The 27,688-nt window shown below is 40.7% G+C and overlaps 1 protein-coding gene across 1 annotated transcript; it reads right to left on the bottom strand.

Annotated features, from left to right (window-relative positions):
• tmtopsb (teleost multiple tissue opsin b) lies at positions 1-27,225 on the bottom strand. Its single transcript, XM_079662039.1, has 4 exons — positions 26,590-27,225; positions 20,050-20,378; positions 5,978-6,211; positions 1-1,022 (listed from the first exon to the last, which is right to left on the bottom strand). Exons 1-4 carry the CDS (start codon positions 26,969-26,971, stop codon positions 699-701), a joined length of 1,269 nt encoding a protein of 422 aa, XP_079518165.1. The 5' UTR covers positions 26,972-27,225; the 3' UTR covers positions 1-698.
• Positions 27,226-27,688: the final 463 nt, after the last annotated feature.

The following is a 27,688-nucleotide window of genomic DNA, read 5'->3' as shown; positions in this document are numbered from 1 at the left end:
TTTCTACTAAACAAAGAAAAACAGAAGCTTCAGAAACATCAAGACAACTCAAAACAGTGAAATCTCACAAATAACATAGCAACATTTCCCTTTTAATGGCTTTCATAAAAGTCCCAGTCCTGAAGGCCTATATGCATCAAAGCAAAATAGCAAATGAAGGCAACTCCTCAGTTCTTAATTGCATACTTTTGTTCAACACATCTTTAATACTGTACACTGTATGAAATCCTTAAATATTACAAATGGGAAAAATGATTTGAAAATAATAACCCTGCTTAGAGTAGAGCAACACCTCGTTTAAAAAGAAACACCAAAAGATTTATGAAATCTCCCCCAAAGAACGCTTTGCTTCTTCAAATTGTTTCTGATTAATTTCTCAGATCAAAAAATAACATTATTAATTAACGTAACAATTATATTTAATTAATACAGCCAAAATACTTAACCTATTTATGTGGATTAAATAATGGGTAATCTTAACATGAAGCACTACGCTTAGCCCTGTGCGTACATTGCCTCTTGTAAACAGGATTAAACTGACATGTTGTGTGTATCTCTGTTTGCTGACTTCACAGAAAAATATAACATTTTCTGGGATTAAAAACGTCCTAGTTTTTTAATTTTTTAAATCCTACTCAAATCCTTGTATCAGGATAGCATAATTGTTGGTTTTGAGACCTGTGACCTTTTCATCACCTTCAGTTCCTATTCTCATTTCCCCTTTTCTGTGCCCTGTAGTGAGCCACCAGAATCAGCTTGGGTTTGGGGGTGTTAGCAGCAGGGGAGTGTGAAGCAGCTGAGTGATGATTCGATGAACACGGAGGCACATAATTAGCTCTCTGAGACACATTTTGGATGGAGTTGGGTGTGGGGTTGACGGTGGACAGGGCAGGATCCGTCACATTGAGTTCCTTCTGCTCGCGGCCGGTGCGAAGCGTCCTGGTTGGCCGTGAAAATGTCTTTAAGGTGGAGCCTCTTTCCGGTGTAGAGCATCCAAGGAAGCCCCTGAAACATCTGTAGAACTGGAAACATACACATTGGATTAGTGTCATTCAATAGTGGTCAAAAACTATATTGAGTACAATGAAGAAAAATGCATCCAATAAGTCTGAAGTCTTGAAATATGGTAAAGACAATCCGGATTTCAAGAAATCAAATGAAAATAAAACTTTCATTAATAGTCAAGGATTAGGGTTAAGTTTAGGAGGAAGCAATTTGTTTATTACATTTCAAATTTGTAACTCCTCAATAATGCATGTATCTTGTTACAATATGATTTAAACCACACCAACTACTGATTGGGCTTCTTGTAGTCTTTTGGGATAAATATATTATCTTATATGGTCTTTGGTTCTATTAGATTAGGTGTATCCCAATCAAGTGGTTTTAGCTCCCGCTCCTACTATACTTTGAAGAGCTCTTGAATTGCATAAGGAAAACAAACAGCCTGCATCCAAGCTGTTCCTTAATGTTTTTGTTTCAAAATAAAGTATAAAATATGAAACCCTGTCTATTATCTGTGTGGCGGTGTTGCTGTCTTAAGGGCATTTCTTGCTTCCTCTTTGTGTCCTTGTCCACCAAAGTTTGTTACTTGCCTTTTACTCTCTTACCTAACAACAACAACATTACCTCTAACACAACATATTCTCACATTGACATGAAATGAGATGTGCAGCCTACACATAAAAGGTTTATAACCAAATGTGGGTTGAAACTATATTGAATTATATTGACACTCTCACATGTAGGATATACAGTATAAGTAGCCTAACTTTAATACCTAATAATCTTTTTGAGTAAAAGTACACATGATTTACTAATTTTTTTGCAAGTCATAGTGTCATATAAAGAAATCAAAAGAAGAATGTCATTTTAAAAATCATCACAAATTAATAAATAATGTTTATTGTGAGGTTGAAAGAATTCCGTTGATATCCACATCGAACAAAATACTTGTGGGAAAGGAGTATATACGTCAATAGTGTGACAGTGTTTTGTTTTTTTTATTCCTGATTTTCTCCATTCTAAAGTATTTTCATTTTTAGTAAAAACGTTGTAGGCTACTCTACTCTTACTCAACTATTCTAATAGAATTGTAGCGATAATGTGTTATTATGTTTGTAAAAGTAGAAATTGAACTATGAAAGACAGCACCAGTAAACTGCTTTTTTCAACAACAAAAAACAACTTTAGTTCAATCTGCATATCAGTAGGCCATGCAGTATTACAAGTTGTACACCTAGTATAGCTGTGGTCACATAGTCATGGTATAAATAGGGATAACAACAATGAATGGGAGCAGACAGTTGTGACAACATAATGAATGGTATGTAATATAGCAGTAGAAGAAGTAGACCTAAAGTACAAGAAGACCTTGTAAGTGACCTTAGCTACGAGTAAAACAGTACCATAAGACTTAGAAATTGAGGTATAGTAGCAGTAGTAGACTAGGGTTAGTCTAGTATGAGTGGTGGAATAGTATATAGCTGTAGTTTTAGTATTAATAATATTAACAGATGACAAAGTAATGGCCAAAAACGAGTATGAATAAAATGAACATGTAACTCTTTATGATGTGTAGAATTAGTACAGTTCTATTGACATCCTTCTTCCTTCCTCCATGTCGGGAGTCGAGCAGGCATCAAGCTCCCCTGGATAAACGTAGTGTACTTAGTATACTCTCTGGTTCCGCACGTATACTTTAAGTCAACTACATTTCCCCAGGGCGCCGCTATGCAAATTAGTGTGCCGCATGATGAGACACTTCACTACATCTCATTACAACATATGAATGAGTAGTTTCCTCGCATGTTTCCACCCAGAGATTGATATGACAAATGAGACCAGTGGTGCTTTTTAACTTAAATACTTAAGCTCTTTCATGATATACGAGCCAATTAATTTTTGTCACCCCGAGGAAATTATCCAGCTTTCAAAATTGGCAATCCATTTAGAATCTTCTTGTGTTTTAAATCCTAATGTATTATTTTCCAGAGAGCTGTGATTAGCCTGGTAATAGTGTCTCATTTGTGTACACTTATGTTCCAGGAAGAAAAAAGAAGAAATGTACCACTGCTGTAGGCTGTAATATGCCTTTATTCTACCAGAAATTCTATAAATAAGATTATATATAACCACAAAGTTATTCTTAGAAAAAACAACGAGTGCACAATTTTCCCTCGAATGAAACCTTTCCCTTGTCCCTATTATGAAAAAGAAATAAAGATAACTTATAATTAAACCAGTGAGGACAGGTAAAAAGTCATTACTTTGTTAAAACATTTTTAAATGGATTGATTGATTGATTTAAATGGGTTGCAAACCAAAACGTTTCTGACCACAATTGTGAAAAAGTTTTGGACATACAGGTGTATCCAAATATTGAAATAAAAAAGGTATTTTGATAAAAAATGAAAATAAATCCACATTAATAGTACATTTTATTACGCTTTCCTATATCTTAAAAGCAGAATGGTCCCATTCAGAGAGTTACATTATTATATTACTTCTATAGGTTTATTGCTTGGTAGTGATGGACCACATTTTGACAACAAACAATTGTATTGTATGTACATGTATTGTATTGTAAGCACAAAATCATATTTTATAAATGAATCACATGTGTTGTTGTTATAAATCTTAATCTGTAAAGTTACAGCCAAGACACATGGATGGATGTAATGGAGGATTTAGTACAATATATCCCTCTGAAATGTTGAATAGAAGTATTAAGCATCTTCAAATGTAAACAGTATGGAAGTAAATGTATTTAGTGACTTAACACCAAAAAGATGTGAAAACCTTATGCAGAAAAAACCTAAAATCAATAAAGGAGTAAGATTGACAGCTCAGATCCGGGGAATGAATCTGTGCAGCGCTTTAAGTCTTCAACTCGCCTCAACACACTGCTGCCATAGTTATGGGCTGGGAGGAACTGAAGACTGAAAGTGCCACACAGTGTTTCTTCCTGTGAGTTTATCTGTGGCCGTGGAAGTCCAGTTCGGTAGCTTTATCATCACACACACATAAAGCTAAAAAGAAACCTTCACGACCAGACAGAGCAGACAGTTGTGACATCAAAGAAATGTAAATGTCTCCCAATCTCAAAAGTGACAGGAGACAGACTGAGGTTGGAAGTATAGATTAAAAGAGACAGACAGATAAAAGAGTGTGAGAAAAAGGAAAGGTCACCAGCGCAGTGTCGCTCCTTGATATTAACATCACATGTTAATCCAAAGCTATGTTATGAGAAGGTTATATTAAATGGATTTCTTTTTCCCGCTCATCAACTTTTTTCCTTCAATACCTGTGGTTCCTCTTTATATCAGTTTTTTCATTTAGTTCCATCGTTTCCTTTACCCTTTCCTTCACTGTTTCTTATGGTCTTTCTGACATGTGTCACTGCTTTATCCTTACTTTATATCTTATCATTATTTAATGTCTTCCTCTTTATCTCCATTTATCTTTTTTTCATTGCTTTTTCTGTCTATCCATATCCCCCCCATTATCTCCCTATTTAATAATAAATACCGTCCTTTCTTGTTTTCTGTCTTCCCTCAACAACTACTTACTGTAGATTACCCATCCAAACAATTTCTTCTTCTTCAATCCTGCTAACTCTTCTTTCATTTACTCTTCAATTGTGTCTTCCCCTTTCTCACTATTTCCTCCCTTTTTTCTCTTTTTTTCCCAACATTTATTGATTCTTCTTCTCTTTTTTCCTTCCTTTTTTCTACCCAGGTATTATCCTTCATTGATGTCAGTTCTGTCATGTTGCATTATCGTGTAATGTGTGCCAAAAAGACATTAGATGAAGGAAAAAAGGAAAAAATCGTTCTCAATTACTTTTTGAAGAAATTTGTAATCCTAGATTACATTAGCAGTTTGAAATACGTGGTTAACATTGTGTATTAAAAGAACCCCACAAAAAAATGACTTGGTTAAGTTACAGTCATACATTTAAAAAGCTGCATGAAGGACTGTACAATCGGAGTGAGAAATAACTAAATAACCTAATACTTACAGTACTCAGGTCACCTGAGTTATTACATTATTTACAGAGGTATTAAAGAAAATCTTGTCAAAATGTCCCAAGCAATGTGTAGACACGCATGAGTTGACCTTTAATGCTCACACTTGTTCACAGTAATTAAACTAATCTACTAATGACTGTGGTAATGATTTATTGAAGGTGAAATGCTGCTACAAAGACCCTTGAAATGTTCTCTGCTGCCAATTAGGACAGCCAGTGGCATAAACCAGATTACTTCCCCTTCCTCCTTTAATTACTGTGCTGTGTGCTTGTATGTCAGTGAAATGTATCACAAGCTCACACACAGTGGGCAGAAGCGGTGGCTTGACATATTTTAATGGTGTGTGTGTGTATGTGTATGTTGTGTGCATGTGTGTGTTTGTTTATGGCTTTTAGCGGTTTGCTTCCTGTATGTATGTTCACAGCTGGATGTGTTCAGTCTGAAGGTGTCAATGAGGAGCCAGCAGATGGAGGAAGGAGGTCTGCATGTGCCTTCACTAACCCTCCCATGGCTGTCAATCTCCTTTAACTAACCTCTGCATTTGATTTTTCAGGAATAGTAGAGCAGATAAATAGATTGCTGAAACTGACCACATCTGTTTAGTTTAGGATAACAATTTACCACAAAAACACTTTACTTTAACCTCACTATCTACAATAAAATAAACTGAAAGAACACTAAAGGTTTGCCATAAGTTACAATTCCACTAAAATCAATCATGTGAAAAGTGATTGAGTTGTTCAGAATGCAAGCGATTTTAACCAAACATCTCGACTGAATCAGAGTTTGGCTAAACATGATGCCTAAATCCTAATTAACATTATATTTCCAACCACATTTTGAAATACATTTAACAGACACTTTTTTTTACAATAAACAAGATGGCAATGCACGAAAAAGCCTGCATTATGACTAAGGAACTGAGAAAGAGAAAGAAATCTCACCTGTTTGTTCATGAATATATAGATACAAGGGTTTACGACGGTGGAGAACTTGGCCAGCAGCGATGGCGTGATGCTCGCCTGTGGGGTCAAAATGTCACGGGGGCCGAAAGTTGAGAGCAGGGCTGCCACTCCATAAGGCAGCCAGCATACCAGGTAGCACACCACCATGGTGACGACCATCACCAACACCCGGTGCTCTCTGCGCCGGTTTACCACTGAACTCACACTGCGGACCTGGCAGGGGAACAAAAACGATATTGATACACAACAAATAAACACATGGTACGTAAGAAGAAAGGAAAAACAACACAGTTTCGATAACATAAACTTCAAGTTAATTGGTCTGAGGATTCAGGAGACAATTATATTGTTTGTTGTTTTACCTGGGGTCAGTTAATGTTAATAAGTAACAAACTGCACCCGAGCTATCATTATAATCGAGCAAAAAAACACCTGCCAGAAGAGCACACACCCTACTGTTTATTGCTTATAAGAGTCATTCATAGGGTCAAACTAATAAGAATTCAAACACATTAGTTGCAGACTTTTCTTACGTGTTAGCTGCAATGGATAATTAGGCTTTTTTCCTTAAATATTGACTTTAGTCGTGACTATTTCCAATATGATGACATTTACAACAGTGTTTTTTGTGTTACAGATCAACTCAAAATGTAAACAGTTGCTTTAACTTGGTCATAGGATCAATGTGTGTTGCTAAAGGGAGAAATAGCTTGAAATGAATCTTACTCTGCATTCCAAAGTGAAATGCTGTTAAACTACCTGAGGATGCAGCTCCCATATATAGCAGGCAGCTCAGAGTAATCTGACTGCAATGTTGCCAACAAGAAAACTTGCCAACAAAGTAATTGCTGTTTCCTTTTTTCTTTTATCTGCACACTCACCTGGGAGATTTGCCATGTCTGGCCTGTCTTAAATAGGCAGCAACATTCTGGTTCTAAAAAGTAAAGCCATTGTTGAAGAGGCAAAAACTTGCATTCTTTCTCAAGTAAATAGCCCTACTTCTACTTGATTTATTATAACATTGTTTACATCTGTTTATGGTCTCAATGCTAGATTCAAGCCTTCTTCAATGAAAAATGATATCCATTGTGTCAATGATGGTCCCTTTAAAGTAAAATAGATGAAAACGCATTGCTTTATTGCTTATGGTTGACAAGTTGTCACCATGGCGACCTGTCCATCAGGATTAAGGCACAGCAAAACGTCACTCACTCCAGCTCCACCATCTCTTCTAAAGATTGTCACTTTTGGTTCTCTAGAACAAAATAGTAATGTGTAAAATGCAAAACTAACGATAAAGCAGCACGCTTTTGAGGGGCCGGCTTGAGATTGACTGGTTGTCAAGATACTACTCAAGAAGCTGACTCAGATAAGGAAATATATGATACATTATGATGTGATATGATGCGATATAAATGATAATGGGACACATCGACGTCTGCACTCACAGTGCCGCGGACTGAACTTAATGTTACTCTGATCCGGTTACTTGTGTTGAGGCAGATATTTAAGTAAGCTTTCTTAACGCTAATGTTATAATAGTCAGATTGCTCTGAAGATGGGAGGTGATATTCTATAAAAAATGTACGTTCACACAGTTTTTGCTAGCCGTCTTTCCTGCAATGGCAGTTTTTCTGTATTTCCTTTCTCTTGTAATATGACTTGATCGCTTTAAACTCCGCACACTGAGCTCTGATTGGTCAGCAGGCAGTGCTTTCACTGAGTTGATCTCTTTGCCTGCAACCTAACCTGCTCCGGACCAGGTTAGCCGCTCAGCATAAGTGACATTTATACCCAAACAATCAAATCCTCTTCTGCCAACATAAATATTGCATTAAGAACCTATTAAATATTCATGCGATTGGGAAATATAATTCAAAGAAAATCTAAATTAAACAGACAACATAGTCTGGGAGAGGAATGAGAATGATTCAGACCTTTATTTTGGTCTGTGCAGTTTCACACTCGAATGCATACATCAGTTTGCATCAGTGAGAAACCCTACAGTACAATAATTGACATAGCCACCAATATAATTCTCTGAAGGAAGTATCTTGCTCCTCACACTGTCACAAATATTACTGTATGTGCAATTGTTGTTTGTGCATGACTATAAGATACTGTATGAAGCTTTGTGTTTTTTTTTATGTTTTTAAATTCAAATCAGGACAACTCTCTTAAACTGACTTTTATAGTAGGCCTATACTTCTTACTTATTTAATATATTTCCCTAACAGCTATTGTTGCCTGTGTTTCTTAATGTAAAGTTCATAAAAGAGGTTTCCATGTTTCTGCCTTTTATCGATAAATTGTATTTTGCATTACTGTAACCAGTTTAAAAAAATGCCATACATTTCATAGCCCCTTAGATAATCACTTGTTTAATTTTCTAAACAAGAAATGTTTGCTGAATGGTGTGGCATGTGTAAGCAGGATTTATACTGTAAACTTTCATCAAAGTACATTCAAGGATGCTCTCATTCCACTGATAGACGGCTGCTATCAATTATATAAAAGATTATAATCCCAATGTCAAGCTCACAGGTGGTAATTTCTCATATATTGATTACCAACTTAAAGAAGGTGGGTTTTTTCTATTATGAGCTAATCAGTAGGCAGACGCCAGAGTGAGAAAGCGGACAGATAACCATAATTCCTAAAGTGTTGTGGTGTAGTTTCTGTAATTTAATTGAACCTGAATTGCATAAACCCAATGATTAGCACAGTGCTTATGACGCCAGGCCAGGCCGACCATAGTGACACTGTGTGAGACTAACAAAGAACCAAACAAGGACCTATTTAAAATAATCAAATCAAATTTAGAATATTTGGCAATTAAAAAACACTTTTATACAGTATTGCATGATTGTCATGTATCTGTAACTGTAACTGTTAGACTAAAACCTACAGTTGAGTTTGTGTGTAATATATTAAAGGACTCCTATTATACTATTTGTAGGTGTATATTATAGGTCTCAGATATATAAAAAACATGTCTATGAAGTGTTTTGCTCAGAATACCAAACAGATCACCCATTCTAGCCATGCCTCATACCCCTTTATTTCAGCCCTGTTAGAGAAGTGCTGATTCTGGGTCCGTAGCATTAAAAAAAAAATGGAGCCGAGACGAGAGCTCATGAAGGACAATTCTACAGAGATACTCTGTTATAGGCTGCCTTGATTAAATGCCATATTTTGTTCCAAACCACATCAAGGATTATTTCTGAAACAGTATGGAGCTCAAATGCTTTTTCTTTTGCGGGTTTACCACAAGGTGATTACCTTTTTATTTACTGCTTCTTTACATATACTCTCTCCAGTACAGCGTTAGCTCTGAGTGTTAGCGATGCTTGATAATGTAAACAAAGACCATATTACGTCCAAAATATGCCAGGCATTGTTTCTGATAGCAACGTTTCTGATAGGACCATGGGTGTAAAGCCAGCCCACATTTCCGATATTAGGTCATATCGGATGCAAATCTGGATCAGCTCCGTTGTACCCCCGTTTTTAGAGATGTGGGTACGGAGGAACAGAGAGGGTTCTGTTTTCTGACATTTTTTTGCATGATAGGAGACCTTTAGGAGCAAGGTTGATATTGAGAAACTGGAAGCAAATTCATTAGTGTATGACCAAAAATATGTTCTGACAACCCCACCAGAGCATGGACCATGAATGTGGGTTGAATGTATCAGCAAGCTCTCCCACAAAGCCTCAATCTCTTAGCTGCCAAAGCTGTCCTTTGAACAATGATCTGAGTAACTGAATCATCATGTCCATGGTACTCTGAGCAAATTGCTCAGAGTAAACTGCCCCCCCCCCCCCCCCCATAGTTGTTGTTTTTAGTACATATTTTAAGAGAAGCACAACCAGGGAGTACGATCCAGAATACCAAATCTGCTTTTGCTCAGCAGGTTATTTTACACACGTATTCAGTTTTCTGTATACCTGCGTAACTCTCCACACCCATTGCAAATAATATTGCTACAATAAAAAATGCCTCAGTGGAAAACATAACATCATGTAGTTCAGTGAACCGCTCTGGAGTAAGTTAGTTGTGTAGTACATTTTTCTTTTTTTCTTTCTTTCTTTTTTATTTAGATAAACAAATCAACAGTTATTGACCATCTTACATTTTACTTTTTTTGTTGTTGAAATAATACAAAACAAATAATGTAAATCACGCATACAGACAAACAAAAATGAAGAGACAGAGACACAACAACAAACAAAACTGTGTGTAGCAGAGAACCAGGGGGGTTACATTACAAATATAGTTTTAAGTTGAAGTCTGGTCTATACGAACTCAATCCATCCCTTCCAACACTTGTCAAAATGTGTCTGTCTTGAGCAGTGTTGGGCAAGTTACTTTTAAAAAGTAACTAGCAATAGTTATAGTTACTGCTGTCAAAAAAGTAACTAGTTACTTTATTAGTTACTCAATTATAAAAGTAACTAGTAACAAGTTACTTTACTTTAAAAATAATAACAATAAAAATACAAGTTTTTTGCTGACTAGTTCTCTGAAGGCAACAGACTCAATCGTTGCGATGGGCAGCATGTCCTCAACAACATACCTGGCAATCTATTTAGTTGACTCTGGGTGACATGTGGCAATTTGAAAGAATCGTTTTTTGGCTGTTTAGATGGTGTTGCTCCATCTGGGTCACTGCCGGTGGTTGAGACGGTGGGGTCTCATAGCGACTAGTTTTATAGCCCCATGTACATTAGTTAGGTGCTTCAGGAGATTGGCATTGCTGTTATTCGATGTGGACAATGCTTTCTGTCCTGCACACAGTTTACTTTTGACCGTAATATTTTTTGCGTCCTTTATCCCCACAAATTGAAAATAGTGGTTATATCTCCAAGTTGTAAATGCGCTGCTGCTCTCGCTGATACTTGCATCTGCCATTGTGTGTGTGTGTGCTGGTGGTGAGCGTTGCTCACAATTTTTTCGTAATGGCTTTTTTACTGGCGACTAGCATTACTTTAAACATGTACATTTTAGAGAAACCAAGAAGCTGTTTTGGCATCTTACCCAGGTACAGTACTTGAAAGTAAAAGGTAAATCTCAATGCTTAAAACTCTTTCCATTCAATCTCTTATTGAGTCCCAATAGTGAACAATCCCAGGGCATTCCCAAAACACATGATGGTGATTGGCCCTCACAGATCCACAGCCTCTCCAGCACACTATCTGCCCCCTCCTTGAATGCACTGGTGTTATAAACAACCCGGTATCACGGCAAGACGTGAACATGTGACGATTTACCATGCTGGGAGACGTGAAGATGTCACGATTTCGTCCCTTCAAACGTGACAGTTACACGGTATTGTTAACATGTCCCAACCAGTGGAGATATACCCGGAAATGCCAAGCAAATGCTACCCCGATGGTCAGTTGTTATTGTCAATATTAATATAATGTGGTGACACGTTATTGGACATAATTCACCTCTCGTATTGCGTTGCCACACGGACCCTTGAGTAGGGAACACCTGTAACTTCAGCTGCCATTCCTGCTAGTCCATCAAGCAGAGCAGTCATGTGTTAACCTCTCTGATATTAATGGCTAATAAAGATTGGAACTCCATTTTGAATACACCGCCTCCGACTCCCTTTTCACGGCACTACACTGGTGACCCTGACGTGATCAAACCTCCTCTCAGGCACCAGGAAACGCTCCAACGGGGCCTTCGTGTGGCGATGCACCTTAGCGCGTTGACAAGCCACGCACTCCCTGGCCCAAGTCCTCACATCCCTGTTCAGCCCTTTCCAGACGAACTTCGCCGCTACCAAACGTACCGAAGGTTTAACGCCGGGGTGTGACGACAGGCCGTGCACAGCCTCGAACACCGGACGCCTCCAGCTTGCAGGGACGATAGGGCGCGCCAGGCCCGTAGAGACGTCACAAAGGAGAGTAATGCCCGCGTCGCCGAACACCACGTCCTCCAAGCGCAGCCCCGCGCCCTCCACCTCCAGAGCCTGGACGCCGGGATCCGTGACCTGGTCCGCCGCCATGCGAGCATAGTCCAAGCCCAACTGGACGGCCCCGATGACGACCCTGGAGAGACAATCAGCAACCAGGTTCGACTTGCCAGCCACGTGCTTAACGTCCGTAGTGAACTCCGATATGTAGGAGAGCTGCCGCTGCCGCTGCCGCTGCCGCCGCAACAGCCTCCACCTTCGCTGGCAGAGGAGTCGCACCGCCCTTGGTGACGCGGTGCCCCAGGAAATCGATCTCAGACACCCTGAACTGGCACTTTGCAGGATTGATGATCAATCCATGTTCGTTGAGCCGCGTGAAAAGGGCTCGGAGGTGGGACAGGTGGTCCTGTACTGAAGAGTCCATGAGCACACAAAAAATCCGCTCCGAGGAGGGGAAAAGAAATGTCCGCTGTCACGAAATCCCAGCTGAAACGCTGTCCTCCGATGCACAAACACATAGGCCTCACGCCGTACGTGCGAATGGGACCGCCGTTAGCCGTCGTCAATCGCGGGCCGTGCCCACCATGGGCGACGTCTTCACTCGACGCTGGAACCACGCTCCGTTGAGCGCCCGTGTCACACAGAAACAGGCCCCCCGAAACGCTGTCGCTAACAAAGAGGGGCCTGCACGTGCCGCCAACGCTCAGGGCCACTACTGAGCGCCGGCCTCTCCGTTTCCCGGGGGTTTGTAGCTGCACGGAGCGACGCATCTCTTCGCCCTTGACCCGAAACGTGCATGGTAAACGCACTCTCCGGTGTCTCCACGCCGGCTCGACACAGCCGTGTCCGGCCTCCGCCACGCTTTCTTGACTGCAGATGGGCCTGAGGACAGCACCTAAGGAGGATCTGCAGTGTTCTACAGCGGAGATGGTGTACTGTCAGCCGCTGAGGGTTCCGGGGGATTTCCTCCCAAATGCATCAGCTCCCTGGTCTGCCACGGCCAAGCGCGTTTTTCTGCGAGACGCAGCGGAGGCTTTCGCTCCAGTCCCGACTGCTCAGCACGGTGCGCCGGGGTCTCAAGTTCCCGCGGAGCTACGCTCGGCTGGGCCCGTTTTCATACGGCACGACGCACACAGAGGCCCCCTGTAGCCCCCTTACTACGGACCTTTCCGGGTTTTGGAACACGGTGGCAAACACCTGGTGGTCGACATGGGCGGCGAGGCTGAGCACGTCTCGGTTGACCGGGTGAAGGCTGCTCACTTGGACGTGGACCGGCCGGTGGTGCTGGCTCGGCCGCCGAGATGGGGCCGACCCCCGGCTTCGATTCCTGTCAGGGTGTGTGGGCCTGTTGTTCCGGTCCCTCCTCTGTCGGGGGCCGCACAAGCGGAGGTCGCTGCACCGACTCCGGTGCGCAGGTCTCGTGGGGGCATACGGATTTTGTAATAATCAAATAATCAATAATAATGATCTATTTTTTAATAGTCACACTCGATTACGCCGATTTTCTTGTTGCCCCAGCTGGTCGACACCTCTTTCAGCAGAAACAAAGGCTACATTAATGTATTAAATCGATGTTAATCCATGTGTGTGGATGTGGAATTAACGGACGTGACGTTGTGCGAATGCGTTGCCAGGCAACAGCTTCGGTTCATGTTAATTTACAAACTCTTCAACTAGAACCGTAGTTATTTTAAAAAACATTTTAGAAGGCCTGACGAAATACTTTAATGTAAATCAAAATTTAAATGTGAAGGAACGTGTGTATAACAAAATACGTCCGTCATTAACAATACCGGAAACAGACGTAGGCAAGATCCTCAGCTCGGTGATTCGATGGTTTAGCACGTTGGGAAATGGTGTTTATGCGATGTGAAATCCGAAAACATTTAAAAAAAATAAAAGAATACTTTATTCCGAGTGTGCTTGCTTTTCTCTTTGAAAGTCATCACATAACGGCATTGTAATACATGGTTCGGCTGCATTAAATATTACATATCTGCCGTAGTTATCTATTTATAGAGCCCTGATGAGAAGACTTCTAGACAAACAGGAAGAACTGCCGCCAAAACTGAAAACGTGAAGTGGATCATAAATATGTCAGCAATTAAACAACATCTTACATTTCTTTTCACACAATACAAAGTCTCTTCGCAGTATCAACACTAATTCGGCTGAATTTGATATTTGATCCTATTGGTAGATAGACTGTATTTACACCATAACGGTGCACAGCTGATAGAAAGGGACACCTAGTGGTTGCAGATCATTAAAATCTCTTAAAAGGGCTGTTTCAGTGCTGTGCATGGGTTTGAAGCCAGACTGAAACTTGTCATGGATTCCATTCGTGGTGAAGAAAGACTGCAGCTGGGCAGAGACTAATCGCTCCAGGGTTTTAGATAAAAAAGGTAGCTGGGAGATGGGCCTAAGATCTGCGAGAATGGAGGGGTCGAGATTTTTATTTTTAAGTAGTGGCTTGACCACGGCATGTTTGAAGGCAGCTGGGACACATCCTGAGCTAAGAGAGGTGTTTATAAGTAATAAAATACTTGAGGTTTATGGCTGTTTTGGAGATTAACAGAGAAATATGCTCTGTTTTGGCTGCTTTGACTGCCATCTGGTAGTCAAGGCAAGCACGAAGGATTTCTTGGGAGACGTAGAGTTTATCCTTTTTCCATTTTCTCTCTGCACGCCTGCAAGCGCGTCTGAGAGCACGTGTACAGTCATTGAGCCACGGCTCTGAGAGAACTTTGGCGTGTCTAAGCGTAAAAGGAGCAACAGAATCCAGTATTAGGGTACATGTCGAGTCAAACATGGAGATAAGCTCATCAGCACTAAAAGCACAGTTCACCTCTAATTTACAGATCAGAGAAGCATTAAAAACATCAGAGAACTGTGAGGCAGTCAAGGGGTTAATCGGACGTGCAGGGGCACATGTTTCAACTCCTGGGGAAGGGATTGAGGTTGTAAACAGAACCGGTAAATGGTCTGAGATAGGGCTGAACGATATATCGTGTTATGGCGATAACCGCGATATGCGCATGCGCGATATTCACATCGGACGTGTGATATTAAGTAGGTAAATCAACTCAAACACGTCATGTTACAATTATTTTGCTGCTTGCTACAAAAGGAAAACTTGCGGGCTCTCATGTCAGGGGTACTTGCATGCACAGCAAACCACCAATCACAATAATTCTTGATCAGATCACAGCCCCGCTAATTTGCAGACCATCAAAACACCTGTAAAAAATTAGCGAGGCACAGGAGGACAATACCGGCGAGAATGAAGATTTACTTCCAAAAAGAAAAGCAACATCTGCCATCTGGAACTATTTTGGATACAAAAAGGTTCTTCTCTTCTTCATTCACAGATGAAGCCCCTTATTTGAGGGTAAGCAACATGCATTATCATGACATGTTAGTTAGATCATGACTAACATGTGGTGTGTGCGCAAGGTATGATGAGTCTACCAGTTAAGATCCAGACGTCCGTGACTAAAATCCTTCATCCGGTTAAATATAGTTAAAAAAAACGCAATATATATTCGCAGGGGAAAAAAATTATCGCAATGTCAGTTTTTTTCAATATCGTGCAGCCCTAGTCTGAGATACGCGTTGCTGCACCGATTTCATCCACAGATACAGACAGTCCAAACGATAATACTAAGTCCAAAGTGTGTCCTTTTTCGTGTGTTGGGCCAGCCATGGACTGAACAAGACCAAAAGAATCAAGGAGATTTAAAAAGTCCCTAACCAGAGGTTTGGACTCGCAACACACATGGACATTGAAGTCTCCGGAGATCAAAACACGATCATATTTCACCATGATCCCGGACAGAAAGTCAGAAAAGTCATTTATGAAATCCTTATTGCACTTTGGCGGACGATACACGACTGCGCAGAGTATAGGCGAGGTTCAGTTCAAAAAGCTGCAACTCAAAGCTAGCGTAGCTAGTTACAGGGTGAAGCAATCAGCATTGGGGCTAGCTCTAAACACTGAAGCTATGCATGCCCCCACCATGGCTGGTGGTACAGGGGGAGCTGAAGAATGTACAGTCAGGAGGAAGAAGTTCAGAGAACGGTGTATAGGCCTGCTCGCCAGAGTGGACCCAGGTCTCCGTCAGAAACATAAAATCCAGTTCACGAGAGGTGAAGAAGTCATTTAGCAGGAACGTTTTGTTTGCTATCGACCTAGCATTTAGCAAAGCCATGCAAAGTTTTCGCTCCGGGCTTGCCGAAGGTGTAGTGCGTCTCAGCTGACGAAGATGTGCATGTTGAACGCCGCGCGGGCCGGGAGCAGTCAGTCGGGCAGGAGGAGCTGTCAGCGGGCCCAGCAGAGGCCGCAGCTCCGGAAAGACAGGGCGAATCCATCGATCCCTCACATGGCGTGCAGCGAGAGGGCCATGACATCCGAGGCGTGGATGAGTCCCAGAAGAAGCCGTCAGGTATGCTTTTTGATGGACGCTTTCCCCGTCGTCTAAAGCGCTTTCGGCGAGGCAGGATGCAGGGCAACCGGCTCAGGTAGGTGGGAATATCCGACAGTAGAATGGGGAGGGACAATTTATGGTTGCCAGATGTAGGTTTGGGCAGCAATATAAACTCCAGTGCAGTGCAACTACGAGAGACATTCTGACAAACATAAAACAAAAAACAGGATAGCTAAAGGCAGAGAGCTGAGGGAGCGGCAAGCCGACACAGGCGCCATCTTCCCACACACTGGTCACAGCTGTACGGTCTCTCCTGATGGGCCGCCAGTCACTAAAAGCATACGTCACCAATAATGTCTAAAATATTTGGAACATGTTGAAGTCAGTATGAAGTCTCCATCAGACGGAAAATAATAGGCTGAGACAGTCTGTTAAACTCCAGTGACCACGTCATTAATCTGCTGCTCTAATTATGTCAATTGGAGTTATGACATCATCGTGTTCCATGACACAGGTGTTTATATTTGAGCTAACAACAGCTGTTGTCCCAATTCAGCGGCCGCATCCTCCTGAGGATGCATTCGGAGACCGCATACGTCACTTCTGCCAAACGAAGGCTGTCCCAATTTTTAAAAAAGACAAGACTCCTCCGAATGCGGCCCGCAAATGCAGCCTTCTTCCCCAGATTTAGAGGATACATCTGATGTACACTCCGCGGTCTACCATATCCCAGGATGCAACGGGTGACGGTGACGAGTGAGTTAAAAAAAATATATATGGCTTGTAACGTCCCATCAACGGCTACAACGGTTTCAGCTGGATTCGTTTTTAAATGTACTCACCCAAATAATAAACGACATGAAAGAAAAGTAAACCTATTTAATTTGTGTATTTAAATATACGGGCAATTGGAGATGTCTTCTTTATATTACATATAAAATAATATGAAGTGAAAATATTTCTAAACCCTGTTTGGTTTTCATATTGTTGGGATTCATTATGAAGCTAATTTATTTATTTAACTGCTTTTGTTATACAAATCTTACTGCAACAATTTTGTTTTGATAGGGAGCAAGGAGCAGACTGCGCAATTTATCCAGATGCGCGGGGAGAATGAAGCCCTCTTCACGGGGGCCTGTTGCGACCTCGGGAAAATAATTTAAACATATTATATAACACCAAAATAAGTACAGCGAGATCTGACTCCATATTGAACAGTTTTGAAAACAGTTTTGAAAACAGTTTGAAAACAGTTTGAAAATATTTTGCCTAGTGTCAGAAATTATTACCGGCACTTGTGACTGCAGCTGGTTGCTAGGTGACGGGGGCGGCAAAATGTTGGGGTAACTGCCGGTGACGTACAAGGACATGCTCCGTAGACCGTCTCATTTCGCAGTCCGCGGAGGACCCAAGCTGGGTCCTCCGCGGACTGCGAGGCTGGGTCAAGAGGACCCAGCCTCTGAATTGGGACACAGCTAACTTGTCCAGAGATCAAAGGTTTCCATGGGGATCAGTGAGAGGAGAACATTTTCATTGTTCTGAATGAGAGAGTAATCTCTTACATTTGAACGTTTTGTTGAAGAACCGTAACAGATATCGGTGAAATTTCAAAGCCTGAAGCATGTCAAGGAACTTGAGCTTCTGAAGTGTGCTTTTTGTGTACTTTTAGGTTAATAATGTGGCTTTTTTGGCAGATTAACTAAAGGTGTGCGGCTGCTGTGGTGGGGAAAGGTGAGGCTGAATTTACAATGGGGTTTAATGGAGACATGTTTAACGTTTTTGTCACTTCATGCCCTCAAAAGGCATTTTGTTTAATTATTTGGCATAATTTTGTTTTATCTTTCAAGCTACGAGATGTTTTCCTACGTTTGTCATGGCTAATTATGTCTCAGGAATGTAGGGTTTGGGAATTATGGCAGGTTTAAAAGAAAATATGAAGGCAAAATCTGTCCTCCACTCTAGCTGTGACATGACGCACTCTAAAATCTGAAGAAGGCCTCTTTTCCAAGGTCTGAACAATGTTTAATATCTCTAAAAGTAAGAATCGGATTTAAAAGTTGTGTTACACGAATAATGTCAGAAAGATGTGTAACATTTTAAAGTTGGAATTAGGTTTCTGAGTAAAAGTATGAAGGAACAGTTAGCAGTTGAAGTTGCATGAAGATTGTTCAAGTCTGAAGAGTTTCTCCATTGACTTCCATGTTAAAAATGTGATGAATTATGGGATGTATCTCTGGAATCATGAAAGTTATGAATTAAAGTAATTGCCATCGTTTCCCGACCGAGCTGAACGTTTTGATGTTTGAACGGAGTTTCTGCGATGTTCAATGTGGGAGAAGAAGAGGCGCAAAATAACCCCGCGGAATAATAAAGAATTTTGTGCGTAGCATAACAGATGGTTGGAATGCTGTGTCAGCATTCCCACTAAATGATTGTGCAAACAGCACCAACACATCAGCACCTAGCTCTCATAGAGTGTGGTTCATGGCCACAAACAAAGACGACCCTAAACTCAACAAAAGCAACACTTTGCAGACAGAGATGCTGTGTAAACTAATAATTTACACAATGAGCAGAACTTTAAAGGGAAGAGTTAGTGTAAAAACAAGGTATTGTACAGAAACAAATGACCCCTTAACAAAAACATGGCAGGCTTATACCACACAGTTTACATTTGTTGAGCCAGACTATGACAAAGGTGACTAGCTGTACTCGTCATCTGGTAGCCAAGCAGCTACTGATGACCAACTGAAAGTGAAGCCTGAGTGAAGCAGCTCATGCTTATCAAACAAACAGTGCTGTGCCTGGACCAGGCTCCATAACATCAGCCTGGAGAGCTCTCTGTAAACGGTAGTGTCAAGAAATTGTGAGGCATTTCAAATAAGGTGTCGAAGGGAATACCAGTAAATGAATCACTGTCAAAGTCCAGCAAGTAAAGAAAAGGAAAAGTCCAAACATCCAAGCTCTCAATTAAGGCCGCCATGGATCCTTTTTAAGGCTCACTTGGACTACTTCTTCACTTTTGTACAACAAATACCATTTTAGATTATGTTCTTTCTCGCTTGCCAACTCTATCTCAAGATTAAACCCTACCATACATGCAACAAACAATATGTTTAAGCAAGCATTTGTACTCACCTACAAACTGGATCTTGACATGTATTACATGTATTTCCTAAACTTTCGCAATTCGTAAGGGTAAAACTATTTGGATAATACAAGTGCCACCATTAAAGTTTTAAAAATAAATCACATACCTGAGAGAAGCAGACACAACATTTTATCGGTTAAGAAACAATGTGAGGAAAATATGGTTATCATCCTAACCTCTCTCGTGCATCGTCTGGCATGAAGGTTTACCTTACATACAAGAAGAAGGCTAACAACACTTACAGGGGCATCTCTAAGAGACAGCAAGAGTTCAAAACAGATGTTGAAATAATTCACTGGTGTAAGCAGCTTTAATAGACAACTTTGTTGAGGCGGTAAATCTGATGGCACATTGAAAGAGCAGCTGATACATGGCTCCATTTCAAATATTAGGGAATGCACTGCTGGGTTGAATTTGAGTCACTCATAAATGCATTTATTTTTGTCAAAACTACCTTGAAGTGCATTAACTGGCTCACTTCCACTGAGATATACAACCTATTTTAACAAAAGTGACTTTGTAAGAAGTACATTTGCATACTCGCACCTGTCTGATGGCGTGCAGCAGCTTGCCGTAGGAGTAGAGAATAACGCTGAAGGGCAGGACCAGGCAGAAGGTGAACAGGCAGACAATGTACGAGACATTGTTTGGCGTCTGAGTCCTCCAGTCTACTGAGCAGGTGGTGCCAGGACCCTCGGGCCCATATCGGCTCCAGCCCAGCAGTGGGGGCACAGTCCAGGCCACAGAGTAGAGCCAAGAGAAGCAGATCCCTCCAAGCGCTGGGCGGAAGTCTTTGCCGTCAGCGATGGTTGGCTTTATCATGGTGCAGTAGCGCTCGTAGGACAGAACGGCCAGGGAGATCAGGGAGACAACGCCTGAGAGAGGGGTAAAACAGAACAAGAAACTGAGTCTATAATCTTTCGTCTCTTGACCATGTATGGGTTCTGGCAGCTTATGATATATTAAGATTTCCAGTACTGTATGTTGTATGTTTTTATTTGATTGTATTTACTTGTTTAAAATTAAATGTGTCTTCACGTTGACTTACAAAAGCTGTCCTGTCCTCTTGGCTAATTCTGGCAAACGTATAGAAATGTTGATTAAATAAATTAAAAACTAAATTGCAGATATATGTTTGCCTCAATTTGCAGTTCATCCGAATCTTTTTGTTAATGTTGACTTTTTTACCTTCATTTTATTTGCATAGATAGTTCTTCCTAGAATCCATTTTGGATTTAAAAAAACAACATAAATGCTAAATAGAATTAGTCACCACATTTGAAAAACTGATATTTGTGGCCAACTATTGTGCTTAGAGAAGTATGCCACTTCTTAAGTAAGAATTTGCTGAACTTAAAGAACTTAAGTTCAGCAAATTCTTACTTAAGACGTCAAACGTTTTGCTGGGGAAATGACTTAATCGATCATCTTAACACTTTTTGTTCGTTTTTCTTAGCTCTAATTAGATGTAAAGTTATATTCAAACATTATACATGATATAACATTAATTATACTGAATTGTTATTTTTTCATCAACTGTTATTAAAATTGGGAGATAATGTTTATCTCGCTTAATTCCTCAGTGTTCGGTGGCTATATCTGTTCACATTGTAACTGATTTGGATGGGAGCAGAGGCAGACACCTGTACAAACCTTTTATTGCAGTGAATTGTTGCTGAAGTGAAGTCTTAATCAGTGTTAATCAGCACATAAGTGTATCGGGGGCACTTTACCTCCATTTCACTGAGTCTTCAAAGCACTTTGATTACAGATAATTGCAGAACCTTTATGCATAATTAAGGATTTGTTTGGCTCTTACCGTGGCAGGTTTGTTGTGGACAGGTCAAAGGCATACTCTATGTGTTGAAAGCAACCACAGAGGGTGAGAGTCTTGAGAATAATTTAAATGAAAGAGTGTGTGTGTGTGTGTGTGTGTGTGTGTGTGTGTGTGTGTGTGTGTGTGTGTGTGTGTGTGTGTGTGTGTGTGTGTGTGTGTGTGTGTGTGTGTGTGTGTGTGTGTGTGTGTGTGTGTGTGTGTGTGTGTGTGTGTGTGTGTGTGTGTGTGTGTGTGTGTGCGTGTGTTTGTAGGTGGTTGAAGTGGGAGTAAGAGCCCTTTGAATTCATTACAAAAGCTCTCTGGTTAAATAAAGCATTCATTAACATACAATCACAGAAGGTTACAAAGAAACATTGATTAAAAAGACATACAAGTCAAATAATGTCCCCAATTAATTTTTAAATATTCAGGAAGAATAGGAAGTTCATAAGAGAAATTGGCCCAATACATGCCACTGGGAGTCGCCTAAGTGAGAACATTTTGAAGTCTTACATATCAGAGTTTTAAGACTGGATTATAAACAGAAGAAGTGGCAACTGCAGTGAACACACAAACACACACACACACACACACACACACACACACACACACACACACACACACACACACACACCCCCCCCCCCCCCCACACACACACACACACACACACACACACACACACACACACACACACACACACACACACACAAGGAAGAGACCACTCCAAGTTTTTCTTAAGCTTCAATCTAAGGCAGCCATTCAATTCCAGTGTCTGTTGAATTCCAACACAAACAGATGTTGTCAGTGGTTTATATAATACAATAAAAAATGTTAATTTTACTCAAACACCTATAAATAGTAAAACCAGAGAAACTGACAATGCTGACAATGGTGCAGTGATCTCTTATTTTTTTTAGAGCTGTATATAGGCTCTATTCATCAGAGAGTGCAGTCTGTAAATGGTCTTGCATTAATATGGCACCTTACTTGTCCACTTTTACCCCTCAAAGCACTTTTACAACATTTACCCTTTAACACATGTATTCATACACTGATAGGAGGGCTGCCAAGGTATACAAATGCATTAAATCTAATCTAATGCTCATTCACAAACATGGATTGGACGGCTACAGTATGCCTTGAGCAGCAATTTGGGGTTCTATATCTTTCCCAAGTATCAAACCGCTCAACCTTCCGACTAATGGAAAATCCTCTCGTTTTCCAGAGCCACGGCCGCCCGGTGTGGTCTCTATGGTAACAACGACTATCGATAGGTAAGCAGTGGGAGACAATGCTCAGAAATGGGTCAATGGATAACCAAAGGTAACACCTGAAAGATTATGATCAGGTCCAATGTCTTTTTTCTTTCTTGATTTCGATGAGAAAAGGCCTGAGGTTGAGGAAAGATGTGAGGGAGAATTAATCAGGACTTTTCATCAGGAAAAAGGCTACGTAATAACGATGCCATAGTCTTATGGGTCAATCATTTAAATAAATAAATACCCAGAGACATGACATGGGCCCTTTAAGCATACTGTATACAAGCATTTAGCAAGTTTTTTTATTCGACGGAAATGGTTCTTAAGCTCCTGTTACAACATCTTAAATTTGCCAACGATGAAAATCTGTATATGTGAACAGCAGAATGGTACAGCAATACAAAAATTGTTGGACAGCATCATCTCTTTTTATTTCGGCCACTTAGATTACTTTGGTAATTGAACTAAATTAGGAACCTTTCTAAACCACTTTCTCTCATTCGCTAGCTGGATTAATACATGTTTAATCTATATATCCTTCTGTCTATGTGTATGTCCTTCTGTCTGTCTGTCGTCATTTCAATCTGTTTATACATCTTTAATAGTCTGCTACCCGAAAAAACAAGAAAAGTTCACTTAAAGGTGGGGTAGGTAAGTTTGAGAAACCGGCTTGAGATACACTTTTTGTTATATTCCATGGAATGCTCTTAACATCCCGATAGCAATGAATATCTTTAGTGCTTTGAAAACAAATCCATACAAAAATGTCATCTGTGGAAGCCGTAGTACTGTAAAAAGCACGACCAATCATTTTAGCTGGCCCGGCTAAAATAACTGGATGCCCTACCTGCCTGTCAGCCTTCCATCTGTGCACAAACTTATCTCGTGCCCTCATTGGTCATGTGCGCGTCCGTCTGTGTTGGAGGAGGGGCTCTGTAAGGAAGTGGCAGATTTTTTCCGGCTGTGTATTTTCAAATTCTAGCCCACTCGAGCTGGTTTCTCCAAAATTACCTACCCCACCTTTAACAACCATTTCATTCTATTCATTTCCTGTAATGATCTCTCTTCTGAGCCTGGTGGGGATTCGGGGGAATGTAATAGTCCCTGACATTGGCTTTGATTCACACAAAGCCCACTTTGATTTTCCAACATGCATTTTAATGGATTTATCACCTGAGGCCTGATTTTTCTTAACACCATAAAGAGTGGTGTGTAATAGATTTACAGTATTGTAAAAATAATGACCCAATGTTCTACACCTGAGTCAGCACAGGAGTTAATCATCTCTCATTGTCTCCTTCTTGGTTTTTCTCCCTCTCTTTCTATTACCCTATTCCCCTTTCTCCCACTTTCTATCTAACCTCTGTCTTCCAATGTTTGCTTTTCTTCTTTCTTTGTTTCAGATCAAACTGATGGCAAAGTGCTTCGGGATTTGTCTTGGCAGATGAGAAGCGCTAAATAAATTGAATTTATTATTATTATTATTATTAAAGCAAAAAAACTTGCTAAATATTACCAAGATGATGCACACTCAGCAAACAAAGACTAAGTAATCAGGTTAATCTTTAGTGTTTTTGCAGATATATATCGCCCTGTCTATAATCACATTTACAAGTTAATTAGTGAAAGCAGAGTTTGAATTTGTGTAAATAAAAGGATGACCTTTTAGGTTTCTAAGTCTGAATAACTTAGTTTCCACAGCGCAGGGGTCAGGCACAACATATGTTGTCTTATGTCACATAAATGCTGTAGCTCCACAATAAGCGTATGGGGGAGAAATAATAGAGCTGTCCTGCTACTTTTAAAATAATTTGACAGTGTACTATGACACATGTACTGTAATGGCATTGTCAGATGTCCTGCATACAGGTATTCTTTCTTTCTCCTGTTTCAATGTGTCCTGCTTCTTTATGCCAGTTGAGATGTACAACTCACACATCTTTCTTTCTTTTAGATAGTATCCTCCTTTTACTTTTAGATACCTTCACCTGTTTCTCCACACAGCACGATGAAGTTGGATTGCTGTAGAACTATAAGCTAGGCCAATATGATATCAAAGCAGCAGGATGGACAGTTTCTTACTAGTGAATTAACAAAATGCCTTTATTTCACCTTGCAGGTCGAGGCCAGGGTGAAATGAGAAGTTCTGTTTTCACTTAAGACCTGCCAACCTGAATAGATCAATCTATTTTTTCTCCTGTAAGTAATACTGTGTATTCATTCTGACTGACTGAACTTATCAATCAGAAAATGGCTGGGCAACCGCAAGGGAAGTCTTGAAATTGTGGTTTTAAACTTTAAATAAATTGAATTCAAAAAAATATTAATCCTTATGCATTACCGGTTATGTTTATGGTTGCTTGATTTTAAAACGTGTTATAATTTAGCTTTGTTATGGCCATGGTGTACATATCATAATATACTGCAATCTATTCTCCTTAAAAGTCTCAAATTTAACTTGGTGAACTCTAAACGATCCCGAAAAGTTAATTCTAGTAAAACAAAAACATCAACAAGAGACTCTGAGAAGCCACTTGCTTACAAAACTTTTGCTTGGCCAATGCATAAAATATATAAACACAGAGATACTTGTGCACTTTGAAGATGCTAGCAACTCAATTTAGGTCTTCTCCTCAGGCAGTTTTTTCCAGTTAAAACACAACTTAGCACAGTGGAGAAAGGATCAAATGTAACTCTGCTCTTAAAAGGTAACTCACATTTTTTTTGATCAAAGTATAATTCATATTACGTGTCCTTGACTAGAGAGTGTACATCTACATTATTTTTAGGATTGCTTAAAGTATCTCAATAAGCCAGAGAACAATGTGAATCAAGCCGCGTCTAGTTTTCAAAACACATTTCGGAATTCTGACCAAGTTCTCACATGAATATTTCATGCTAGTAGGAAATGATTAGCCTAGCCAATAATTAAATATTCAAAGCATTTTATTCAGGTATTTTTCCACAGCGGGCAGTAGCACTTGGTCTTGCAGGGGCTTGAACTGGTGACCTTACTGTTGCCAAACCAAGTCCCTATGGACTTCGCCACCACCACCATGTTATTGCTTGATACTTGTTTATACTAAACTTGCACAGAGAATTTAGAAAGTACGCAGGCTTTCCATATACTGAAAACTTGATATCAATTGTGCACGTCCTTCTACAGTGAATGTCAGTGTGTTGTTGAAGGATTGAAAACCCTGTCAGTATATCGAAGTGTGAATATGGTATGTTACTGCAAGCCAAACTCCATACAGTAAACCACTTATTTTTAAGTATCTACACCTGAGTCCAAGAAGTCCAGACTTCATTTAGGACAAACAATACCTTGCTGCAAGTCCACACTCACAAGAGAAAACAACCCATTTAAGAGCAACAAACCCTTGCTTCAGGTGCGAAGACTACAAAAAGGATACAAGAGAAATAACATCACTTCAGAGAGCAGCAAAGGTAAAGGAGAAAGATGAGAAGGAGAAGAGATCTTAGTTTCTGAGCAATGGGGTGACATTAATCAAGCTTTGGCAGTAATTACAATGATTGTCCTGAAAATTAGAGGTCACAGGTTTGATCCCTGATGAAGTATTACAATACATCTCCTCTGCTTCAAATTCATTCCCATTAAAAGTTATATCCGGAGAAAAAAAATTGAATTATGACACTTTAATATACTGTAATAATAATGTAAATTCCGCAGGATATTCAGTTTGCAGCACAGCTGAAAATTACCAGTAGTGACCTTAATAGGATTGTGACGGGAATTAGATCCAGAATTAAATTGCAGGGTTTTAATCGAGTTAATACTGTTTTGGGTTCAGGGGCGGACTGGCCATCGGGACGTTCGGGACGAATCCCGATGGGCCGATACTGAAGTGGGCCGGTCGGATGATTGGGGCCGGTCGGATAAGTCACTATCGCGAGAGTAATAATAACATCGGACTTAAAGGTGAAACTCGTTGTTGAAAAAACTTAATCCAGTGACACATGCGCCAGATAACGCAAAGAGCTACTTACCTAAAAATGCGTTAATGAACCCGTACCAAATGCACCCAGCGCGTCCAATCAGCCATCGCCCCTGCACGCTGGCTGCGAAGCTGAACGGGGTGCCGACCACGCTCACCAGCAGGTCGCTCGCTGAGATGCTCACCAGCAAGAGGTTCATGGGGGTGCGCAGTACCCGGTACCGGCAGAACAGCGTGAGCACCAGAAAGTTATTGAGGAACCCGAAGATGCCGATGAAGCCGAGGCACACCGCCACCACCAGGTGACCCTTTGGGCTCAGGGACGGAGGAGCGAGAGAACCGGACACTTCTTCGTACACCTCCGTCACTGCCGTGCCACCGGCTCCTCCGCCTGGAGATTGCGCACAGCTAAGGTTCAAGTTGCAAACGATCATAACGGGCAAAGCCGTGAAGTTTGCATCAGCCCGAAGTTTGCACCGCGGGACGTGAAAATTCAGTCTCGGTGCTGCTGACTCTCAACCCATATGGAGAAGCGAGGGCGCACGAGGGAGTCCACAATTGTCCCGAGCACGCATGAGGCAGCCTTGTATAAGCACAGAAGAGGTTGGTAAAGCTACCAAGAGGCGAATGAATGAGGATTCAGAGAGAAGATGCTGCTGTCATCTTGGATCCACCCATCCGCCGTGCGCTCCGGTTGCGGAGATGTGCGCTCCTGCGTTATTGTTCGGCCACCGGACCAGTGCTAAGTGCTCCTGAGCTTTTATCACCCAGTGTCCTTGGGGGGGGAAAGCTCAACATTATGTGTTGGGGCTTGGCGCGTGTGTGTCTGTGAGCATGCATGTGTGTAATTGTCTCAAACTACCAACAAACAATCACGGTCAATGAAAGCATTGCACAATAATATATCGAGGGATAAACAAACTGTATATTAAGGGACAGTATGAGCAGGTGCATGTCCACAACAGTTATATTAGAAATGAAATTCATATCTTTGAAATCCAATCATTTTTTTTCATCATCATTTTCTTTATCCGGTAATCATCTCTCTTTCTTCTGCTTTGCTGGCTATTTTGTCTTGTGTTTCCTTTAAAAATAAACCTTTTTTATATACAAAAATAACTAGAGACTATCATGCGATGGCATTACAGTCA

This window comes from Notothenia rossii (genome assembly GCF_949606895.1).
Source record: "Notothenia rossii genome assembly, chromosome: 12".
Classification (NCBI taxonomy): domain Eukaryota; kingdom Metazoa; phylum Chordata; class Actinopteri; order Perciformes; family Nototheniidae; genus Notothenia; species Notothenia rossii.
This window is presented reverse-complemented; position numbering and strand designations above follow the sequence as displayed.

What these genes read in the sequence shown, in the direction of transcription:
- tmtopsb (XM_079662039.1), bottom strand. Translation starts at nt 26,971, where the DNA reads ATGATCGTTTGCAACTTGAACCTTAGCTGTGCGCAATCTCCAGGCGGA. An exon ending in GTTCATTAACGCATTTTTAG is followed by an intron (nt 20,379 to 26,589) that starts GTAAGTAGCTCT and finishes CCCCTCTCTCAG; the next exon opens with GCGTTGTCTCCCTGATCTCC. An exon ending in TGCTGCACGCCATCAGACAG is followed by an intron (nt 6,212 to 20,049) that starts GTGCGAGTATGC and finishes TTCCCCTGCCAG; the next exon opens with GTCCGCAGTGTGAGTTCAGT.